The 10,428-nt window shown below is 46.8% G+C and overlaps 1 protein-coding gene across 1 annotated transcript; it reads left to right on the plus strand.

The window, feature by feature from the left end:
• Window positions 1–9,103: 9,103 nt before the first annotated feature.
• On the plus strand, window positions 9,104–9,718 carry LOC123450820. Its single transcript, XM_045127897.1, has one exon. It carries the CDS (start codon window positions 9,104–9,106, stop codon window positions 9,716–9,718), a length of 615 nt encoding a protein of 204 aa, XP_044983832.1.
• Window positions 9,719–10,428: the final 710 nt, after the last annotated feature.

Raw genomic sequence — 10,428 nt, forward strand, 5'->3', positions numbered from 1 at the left:
TGCAACAAGTAACAACGGAATAGCAAGGAACAGTAGTAGTGACAGCAACAAAGTAACAAGTAACAACAGTAGCAAAGTGGCCTAATCCCTCTTGTAGCAAGGGACAAGCCTAGGCAAAGTAACGTAGCGACAACCAGTAGTAAAAGACTCGTAGGCAGGGGATCGGTGACGGATGTGATTCATCATGTAACGGCTATAACACGGAGAGATATGTATCTAGCTCCCGTTCGTCAATCTAATGTATGCATGTATTCCGTATGTAGTCATACGTGCTTAGGGAAAAGAACTTGCATGACATCTATTGTCCATCCCTCCCGTGGCAGCGGGGTCCTAATGGAAACTATGGGATATTAAGGTTCTCCTTTTTAATAAAGAACCGGACCAACGCATTAACACGCGGTGAATACATGAACTCCTCATACTATGGTCATCTCCGGGAGTGGTTCCGGCTATTGTCACTCCGGGGTTGCCGGGTCATAACACATAGTAGGTGACTACAACTTGCAAGATGGGATCTAAAACACACATATATTGGCCACAACATAATAGGTTCAGATCTGAAATCATGGCACTCGGGCCCTAGTGTCAAGCATTAAGCATAGCCAAGTAGTAGCAACATCAATCTAGAACATAGTGGATACTAGGGATCAATCCCCGTAAAGAACTAACTCAATTACATGATAGATCTCATCCAACTCATCACCGTCCAGCAAGCCTATGATGAGATTATTCACGAACGATGAAGAGCATCATGGAATTGTCGATGGAGAAAGGTTGATAATGACGATGGCGACGATTTCCCCTCTCCGGAGCCCGAAACGGACGACAGATCTTCCCTCCAGATGAAGAACAGGATGTGGCGGCGCCTTCGTATCGCAAAACGCGATGAAACCTTCTCTCTGATTTTTTTCCAGGCGAAACGGAAGATATAGAACTGAGATTGGGGGCGGTGGTGCCACGTGGGCCCCACAAGCCCTCATGGCGCGGCCATAGGGGGTGGCCGCGGCCCAGGGGCTTGTGGCCCACTGGCACGCCCCCTCACGTGGATCTTTGCGCAAGTATTTTTCTTTTATTTCAGAAAAAATCTCTGTAAATTTTTAGGACGTTCCGAGAACTTTCATTTCTGCACAAAAACAACACCATGGCAATTCTGCTGAAAACAGCGTCAGTCCGGGTTAGTTCCATTCAAATCATGCAAATTAGAGTCCAAAACAAGGGCAAAAGAGTTTGGAAAAGTAGATACGGCGGAGACGTATCAGTCCTCTATTTGTCCGTCCGCGCAACCACACTCCTCATTTTCTTTCTCATATGTCCCGTCACTTGCACATGATTGATGGAGAGGAAGAGAGAGAGAGAGAAAAAGAATGAATAAAGAAAAGAAAAAGGTGACCGGGGTGGGGTCGCGTCCTATGTGGCGGACTGACCGAACGCGTATGGGCGCGTCCGCGAGCCGTCATATCCTCCCCGTGTTTGAGACTGATATGAGGGTTCACGAACAGCCCGGACATATAGGGACGATATGAGGGGTCCGGTTGGATCACTTTTTTTTCTTCTCTCTCCTGTACGGTTAGTGATTGGGCGCGTCCGCGGGCGTATGAGGGGTCATTTGGGGGGGTGTCCGTCTATAGATGCTATTAGGTTGTCCCTTTCCCTATATCTGGGCGGGTTGGATGGGGCGATGTCATACCCCCATCGTTGGCCTTCTGCCCGTGCTTCGTTCCCCGCCTGGGTGAGTCTTGGGACTTGTTGCCCGCAACCAGGGTCTCGTCGGATTCCACCTTCGGGATGACATCGGAGGACCCCCCCCCCCGCCTCATACTCCTGTAGCGTGGCTTCATGGTAGTTGGTAACGTGGTAGGTCTTGGCCTTGGTGGTCACCGGCCTGGATCAGGAGGTGCGGCGCCGGTTTGGTGGATGTGCCATCTTGATCTAGCGGCAACTACACCATGCGTGAACGATGTTGATTTGTCTTTCGTGCTTTGTCTCTCGCCATGTCGACCCTTGGCCCGAACGGCCTTGGCAGGGCTCTCTTTAGCGAGGTGGTAGTCTACGGCGGTGGGCCTCTCCATCAGGGTCCTTATGTCAACTACTCTAGTCTGCGACAATGGACTCGTTGTGGATCACGATGACCACCGAAAGGTCTTTGTGAGGTTTTATCTCACCAGACCCGGTGGTTGACTTCGACGGGGAGATACAAACTACGGGTGATGGCTTGATGTAGAGGGATGGTTGTGCAGTGATAGATGCCGATGTCGCATGAGCTACTGGAGTTGTGGAAAGGTGGTGGCGACAATACATAAGTGACGTCGGTCTCAAATTCTGGGATGAAAGCCTATGTCTTACCCGTGTTGATTTTTTCCTCACAATGGTGATGCTTTTATGCCGTTATCTCGTTGAAGGCATTTCTCGGATATGCTCATACTGAATCCTTAGAGTGAAAACTAAGATTCTGGCTTTCGATGGTTGGATCTGATGATGGCGGCGCTTGAGCGTTGATCTATGTGTGAAGACGGTGTTGTTGAATAACGCTCATCATCCGTGCAGTGTCATAAAATGGATGGTGTGGATATGGTCTTTGTTGTAGTTTTCTTATCGCAGATCTGATCGCTTTGGGTTTTTAATTTTCCGTGCCTACACATAGTTGTGGTCTTATATGACTTCACTACTTTCCGATGTTTTCTTTATGTGTGTATAGTTATGTTGATTGTGTGCATTATAACTATGCAGAGGTCAAGTGTGTGCTTTTTGGATATGTATCATCTTAATGCTTTATTTTAAGACAATAAAATCTCTCATTGTTGAAAATAAGGAAATCCACTGAGGTTAAATTAAACTATAGTTTTCGGGAATGAATCACTTATCCTTCCAAACGGATTGACCGATTAAGTATATTATTGCTACTATTCCAATTCTATCAGTTTTTAGAAAAATAGATTGTAGAGGATCAGGGACATGACTCCTCTCCATGGTGTACAAAACTTGCTACCCAAATTTATACACATAAGTATGTTGTTGATCAGATTCATGATTTATCCCCGTCTCCATCAATAATAGCATGTGGTTGAACGCAGTTATAGAAACAAACATGTGGTTGAACGTTGTTCGTGTGGCAGAAACTCTGAGCACACAGGTGCGGGAGCATGCATCTGCCCAGTTGTGATGACCACCAGATCTCCTCGTGATCCGCCAATTCGCTGGATCCTGTGGGCAAAGTGAAAAAAATTGACCCAAAACGAAACTAATTCATAAAGTAAACAACGTTTGAAAAAAATCACTCAGCTGATTCTTTTGCGTGACATCTTTGTTTTAGACGCCATATTACAACGTGTGGCGTCCGACACTACGTTATGTGACGTCTAAGACCTAACGTGACGTCTAAGACATATGCGTCACACTACATTGTGTAGCGCCTAAGACAAAGGTGTCACATAATGTAGTGTGGCGCCCGACTATTGGGCGCCACACAAAAGGTCAGATGGGTGAAATATTTTCGAACGTAGTTCAGTTTATGAAATAATTTTACTCCTGGGTCAAATTTATTAATTTTGCCGATCCCGTGTGTGGACATACAAGTTTAGGTTTTAGCTTCTAGAACTTTCGATTTTATCGATACATTGTGAAAATCTAAGAGTGATAAAAGATGTATAATTTTAAAGTGATGTAAATAAAGTGGACAAAAACTAAACTACAGTGACAAAAACAAAGTTTTTTTGTATTCATCATCATCATAAACATGTACTTCCTCCGTTCTTAAATATAAGTCTTTGTAGAGATTTCACTAGTGAACCACATACGGATGTATATAGACATATTTTAGAGTGTACATTCAATTATTTTGTTTCGTATGTAGACACATAGTGAAATCACTTAAAAGACTTATATTTAGAAACGGAGGAAGTATATGCAAACACAATTTAATTTGAACTTTTGTTCCAGAAAATACGAAAAATAGAAAATTAAAAGCCAAAAGCGAAAAGAAAATGGAGGCTGCGTGCCCCACCCTTGCGTGCTACAAATCCCTAGCCATTTGTACGGGCGTGTAAAAGCATGGTGCATGCGTGGTGCTGGTGATGTGAACGTCTTTGTACCATGAACGGTAATTCTTAGCAGACACTTTGAGTTCTGTGTAAGGTGAACCCTCGCCTTTTTAGGGCATCTTAAATAATTATATTTTTTCTTCATCTAAATAATTGTAGCTAGAGAATACTAGAGTAATTCTTTTCAACTATAATTATTTAGGTACACAGAGAGTATGTGAGTTTGTTTCTATAATCAACCACGTCATCTATTACATATATACTTCCTCCGTTTCTAAATATAAGACCTTTTAGAAATTCTACTATGGGCTACATACGGAGCAAAATGAGTGAACCTATAGTCTAAAATATGTCTATATACATCCGTATGTAGTTCCTAGTGTAATCTCTAAAAGGTCTTATATTTAGGAACGGAGGGAGTATCTTTCAGTCCTGGAGTATTATTCTTTTGTATTTTTCGTTCATTTGCACTTTTGTCTCTCTGTTTGTTTATTGGCTTGCCGGCTACGGCATAATTTTTAAGCAACAATGAACCATCTCTCTCCTAAATATTTACTCTCTATGTGAGATTTAGGTGATGTGGTGTAGGTTGCATCCGGCGAAGATGCGACTAAGGATTGATGCAGTGAGACTTTGACGCGACAAGTAAGGAAATCAATAGATGTCGAAGTAAACTAGACTTCTCTGGGGTGAACCACTCATCTTTTCAAACTGATTAAGTACAGTGCTGTCACTGTTCCCCTCCTATCAGAAAATAGATTGTAGATGATCTTCACATATACTCGTGATCAATCAGTTGAAGTTAACCAATTCCTTTATTCCTGACTAAGGTGGTGGGTTTGAAAGATACGGATATCCCTCAGCATGGTATCCGTCTTATTCCAATCAACCTTATACTATTTCTGCAACTCAATCATATTGCGATTTTGCAAATCATTGGCTGTAAGCTTGCTTGCGTTTCTCCCATTCGCTGGGAGCTGGCGTTAGCATCCAGGGATGGAGCTTCTCTAGGACAGTTAGCTTAATTTTGTCAATTATCTCAATCTCGCTTGTACATTTGTTAGTAAACAACTGCAGAAGGACTAGTATCAGACCTAGAGTCGTCCCCCCCCCCTCCCAAGCGTCATCCCGCGTGCGACCGGGGGGCACCCCGGTCCGCCGTCATCCCTAGGCCCCCTCTCCCGTCTCCTCCCTCCTCGCTGTCGTCAGATCTCGCCGGCAGGGTTTGCTCTTCTACACCTGAGCTCATTTAGCTCGGGTGAACAGCAAATTAAAAATATATTTTTAAAATTTTTAATTTTTTTGATTTTTTTACAACAAACTTTGACAAATGTTTTAATAAATTGCAATATTTTGGTACGAAATCATATTTTTTTTGCTCCAAAATACTTTTGAAAGTAGCATTTTTAGAGTTTTGATTTGTTTTTTTTTGTCACGACTTCCATAAATGTGAATTCATGATGAAATTTTACGAACTCTTAAAACATTTGTCAAAGTTTGCCCAAAAAGATTCAGAATTTTTTGAACATTTTTACAATATTTTTCGAATTCACTGTTCACCCGGGCTCATTTGAGCTCGGGTGCAAAAACATCACTTGCCTTGCCGGCATGGGCGGCGGCGTGGCCTCCTCTCTCCTCCGCGTGGTGGAGGACGGTGCGGGACGACTTCGTCGGGCGGAGGCGCCATGTTGCGCGGGGCATGGCGACGCTGCAGCTCTTGATGCGTCGACGTGGAGGGCTGCGGCGACTCCGGTGATGGGTTCGTGCTGGTGGCGGAGGCGCGGCTGGCCGCCAGACTTGGCTACGCGTGGATCTCGTGCCTCCTCCTCCCATTGTCATGTGTTGCGCCGCAGGCTGCGGGGCCATCATCCTTGCGTCCCTGCGCGGTGGCTAGTGTCCGAGCTAGGGGCTAGCTGCTGCGGCGTGGGTGGTTCCGGAGACGCGTGCAGGGGCAGCTACGTCGGTGGGAGATTTCGGCGAGATCTGCCTGGCGGCCGTGGGCAGCGCCGGTCCGGTGCTACTGCTCTTGGCGTGGTGGTGGCTCCGGCTCGGCTATGGCGGCTGGACGCACGTGTGCGTGCCCGGCGGCTCCGACGCTTGGAGCTGCCGAGCGACGCGGGTTGGGTAGTAGTCTGGTGTGGCTGCTGTTCTGGCCATGGGCGGCAGCGCGTGGAGGGATGGCCTTCGGGGGCGCGGCGGCTACACGGTGGCTCGGCGGCTTTGTCCGCATACACAATCGCCTTACTCTGGCATCGGCTCGTCTGCGGGCAGACCGTATCGATCCTCACTTCACCCTTTCGTCAAGTGCTTGGTACGTGCATCGGAGAGCTGGGCCTCTCCCAGCTACGGTCCATCCCTCATTTCGCGTCCGGAGTAGCAGGACTGAGCTCCTCTTGCGCCCGGTGCCGCATGATCGATCTCGTCTCGCGTCCGGTGATGCAGGACCGAGCTTGTCTCACGACCGGTATGACGGGATGGGTCGATAGAGGCCAGTTTTGGCCGGCCTTTGGGTTTTAGCACGGGGGGGCGTCTAGGGCTACAAAAGGCAGCCCCTTTCTCTCCTCTCTTTTGTTGGGGTAGCGGCAAAATTCAGGTGCGGTGGTGTTAGGGTCCTGGATGCCGGGGCGGCGACCTTGGGGGTGGTAGCGCGGTGCTCATCGGCAGAGCGCATGCTCGGTGTTGCCCGTGACCATGACCGTGTGGGCGCGCGTGGTAGACGGGGTGTGGCGTTCGGTGGCGGTCGGTATTGGCAGGGGTGAAAACATGTTTTATCTTCGGACGGATCGACGACGGTGAAGATCGTTTCCTTCTTGAAGGGGTCATCCCGGCTCTCATTGTCCGTCATGGTGCTCCAGGGGAAACTCTGATCCTCAAATCGGGCGGTGGCGGCGATCCGGTGTCGTAACCTTCTTGAAGGCGCCGCTTTGGAGCCCATGGTTCGTTGTATGCGGCTTCATCTCTTCGCGGTGGCGTGTTCACGGTTGAGTTTCCCGGTTGCTCTTGTAGTGCTAGGGATGGTGTTGCTGCGCTCAACACCTGTATATCTTGACTTGGGTGTGTGTGTGTGTTGCGATGACGTGCGTTTGTTCCGGTATGTTGTTGATGGTTGTTTTATAAATAAAATGGAACGAAAGACTTTTTCAGTAACAACTGCACAAACTTATAGCTACATCTATTATCTGACTTATGACCTTTTGGTCCCTAGACTAGAAGATGTCTTGAAATTCTCAAAGGGAAGAAGTAAGATAATACTTGAATTCGGCCGGGTCGATCCATGCATCAGCAAAGGTGCGCTTGATTAACTAAAATTTGTCGAGTGAGACAGATTAAATTGCACAGATGCAGTAATAATCATACAATGCGTACTTCTGTTTGAACTATCTGGGAACAGGTTTATACAATTATTATGGTCTCAGATAACAATGATTAACACCTTTCACATTACTTCCTCCATCACGGTTTAGAAGATGTGCATGAAAATTCTGTAGGATCTAGGTGGTTATTGATTGGCTGTGAAATAAGTTAAAAAATAACATTCACACTATGCATGCATATAAAAATAGTATCATAAAGTACTAATTAGCTGTCAGAAGTAAATGCAACGCGCCTTAAATTTTATCTATTATGAAAATACACATAAATTTAACCGTTAGATCTAAACGTGACGGAGGTAGTATGATACATCGAACAACGAGTTCCCGTGTGACCGATCAGCCAAATTACAAAGGATTTTTTGATGACTCGTGATCCGTATGTTCCGCCGCGTGTCTAGTAACCAATCTTGATACATCAGTTTTGTTTAATTAGGATGTCTGGAGGACGAGTGGCATTATGCATGCAGCGGTGACAAATTGGTACACATGTACTCCCTTCGTTCCTAAATATAAGACATTTTAGAAATTGCACTATAAACTACATACGTATATACATAGACATATTTTAGAGTATGGATTCATTCATTTTGCTCCGTATGTAGTCTTTTAATGAAATTTCTAAAAGGTCTTACATTTTAGAACGGAGGGAGTACACACCTGACCACATAGTTTTCTAATGCACACGGAAAAAAATATTGTGTTTTCTTTGTGGTAAAGGCCAACCGTAGATAAAACAAAACAGATAATAAACCAACATGTGCTTTCTTTGTTTTTAAATATAATTTTTTTAAAGATTTCATTACGAATTACATACGAATGTATATAGACATATTTTAAAATATAGGTTCACTTATTTTATTTTATATATAATCCGTAATGAAATCTTTAAAATGGTTCATATATAAAAACGGGGGAGTATAAAACATATAGAACAAACCTAGCGTAATACTTCCTCTGTTTGGAAGACATCCATTTAAGAGACAACTAATTTCGGACAGATATCATATTTGCCATCCAAAAAACCCTCTTGGCAGAGCTGGTATGGAGTGTTGGGTTCAGCTGAACCCAAGGAAACTCACGGAGCTGAACTTAATGGATTTTCTTATCTTTACCCCTGCTCTGAGCTTAATAGCGAAAATGCACATAGCACACCTAATAATAAGAGGAAGGAACTACGGTTAACATTGCCTTGGGAAGAAAATAATAAGTTCCTACCCATGTGAAGACATTCGCCTCCGACGAAGTGGTGAGAGTCCATAACTCCGAAACATAATCTTTGTGTTCAAATTTCCTAGGAATTTAATAGGCCATGAAATGTTGATCCTTATCTTCTTTGTGCTTATGCTGCTACTTTGTTTAATACTGACTCCGTCTCAAAATAAATGACTTTAAATTGACTCAACTTTGTACTAAAGTTAATGCAAAATTAAGTCATTTATTTTAAAACGGAGGGAGTAAATGATTGTGTGTATAAACTCATAACTAGTACAATTGTCTCGGGTCGATGCATGATAATGTTATATACTTCCTTTGTGCCGAATTATTTGTCGCAGAAACGAATGTATGTATACTTATTTTTAGTTCTAGATACAAATGTAGCCATTCAAATCAAATCTAAGACAAAAAATTTAAAACCAAGGAAGTATGTATTTACACAAACGGAAGACTTTTTTTTTTTGGAACCGAGGGAGTATGTCGCAGCATCTAACCATGTCAATACCCTCGTACCTACCTATAAATGCTGGTGGCGACTGGCGAGCCTCTTGCAAAGCGGCGTGCGCTCGATTGTCATTCACTCTGCTGCGCAGGGTGACCAACATGCCAACACCCAAGGGGACGAGGAGGAGCCTCCTGCTGAGGACCCTGGAGCGGTGCAAGTCCGGGCCCGGGCGGAGCGGCGGCGCAGCGTCGGCGGTGGCCGGGTGCTTCTCGGTGTACGTCGGGAAGGAGCGGGAGCGGTTCATGGTGCGCACCGACTGCGCTAACCACCCGCTGTTCCGGCGGCTCCTCGACGACGCCGAGCGCGAGTACGGGTACGCGTCGCAGGGCCCGCTCGCGCTGCCTTGCGACGTCGGCACGTTCCTCGACGTCCTGTGGCAGATGGACCACGGGGTCGACGAAGACGACGACGGCGGCAGTGCCGGCCGGGACGAGCTCCCCACGGCGGCGCGGTCGCCGGTATGCGGCCTGCTGCTGGGTAGCCGCAGCAAGTGCCGGGCGGCTGGGTACGGGAAGATGCTCGGCCGCGCGAGGTCGACGTCCGCCGCTGGGCAGCAGCTTCTCCCAGGGTTCACACTTGGCTGTTAGCATTAGGGAGAAGGAAATTAATAAACTTAGTGATCCTCATTTGGTCATAGTCATATCACACCAAGCTTTTTCCTGATTAGTTGGAGATTCACATATATACGGTATCTCCCCTAATAATAAAGCACGGAGCGTTTCTGTCGTCCGTCGCTGGCGTTTTTGCAAAAAATTCCTTTTGTTCTTTCGAAATCAATCCGCAGTCCTATAGTAAGTGAAAAAAATGTTTCGGGTCGTGGCGCGGATCTCGGCGGGGAACGGCTGCACAGGTTGCAGCTCTGGCTGAGCTAGGCCATGGGGAGGGCGGTGGCGCACGGATCTCGGCGGGGAACGACTGCACATGTTGTAGCTCTGGCCGAGCTGGGCCATGGGGAGGGCGGCGGCACGCGGATCTCGGCGGGCGATGGGCGGCGCGACGGCTGGGCGCGGGGGCTTCGGCTCGACGGATCTGGCCGGGGGAACGGGCGGCGCAGCGAGGGGGTTGTCGGGGGCGCGTCGTTCAGCGGGGCGGCGCGATAGGGGCGGCGCTCAGCTCATGGGTGGAAAGAAGAAGGCGAGGGAGAGAAGAAGGAAGAAAGGAGCAGAGGTGCAGCGTTGCAATTCCCCAGCACCGGTCTTCTTCGTCGCCAGCCACCTCCTCCACCTCCTCCACCTATTTCTTAATTACATGAGAGTTCATATGTGATTATTTTCTCCCCCGTGCGGGCCGGCAGAAA

The sequence above is a fragment of the Hordeum vulgare genome, chromosome 4H (assembly GCF_904849725.1).
Source record: "Hordeum vulgare subsp. vulgare chromosome 4H, MorexV3_pseudomolecules_assembly, whole genome shotgun sequence".
NCBI classification, from domain to species: domain Eukaryota; kingdom Viridiplantae; phylum Streptophyta; class Magnoliopsida; order Poales; family Poaceae; genus Hordeum; species Hordeum vulgare.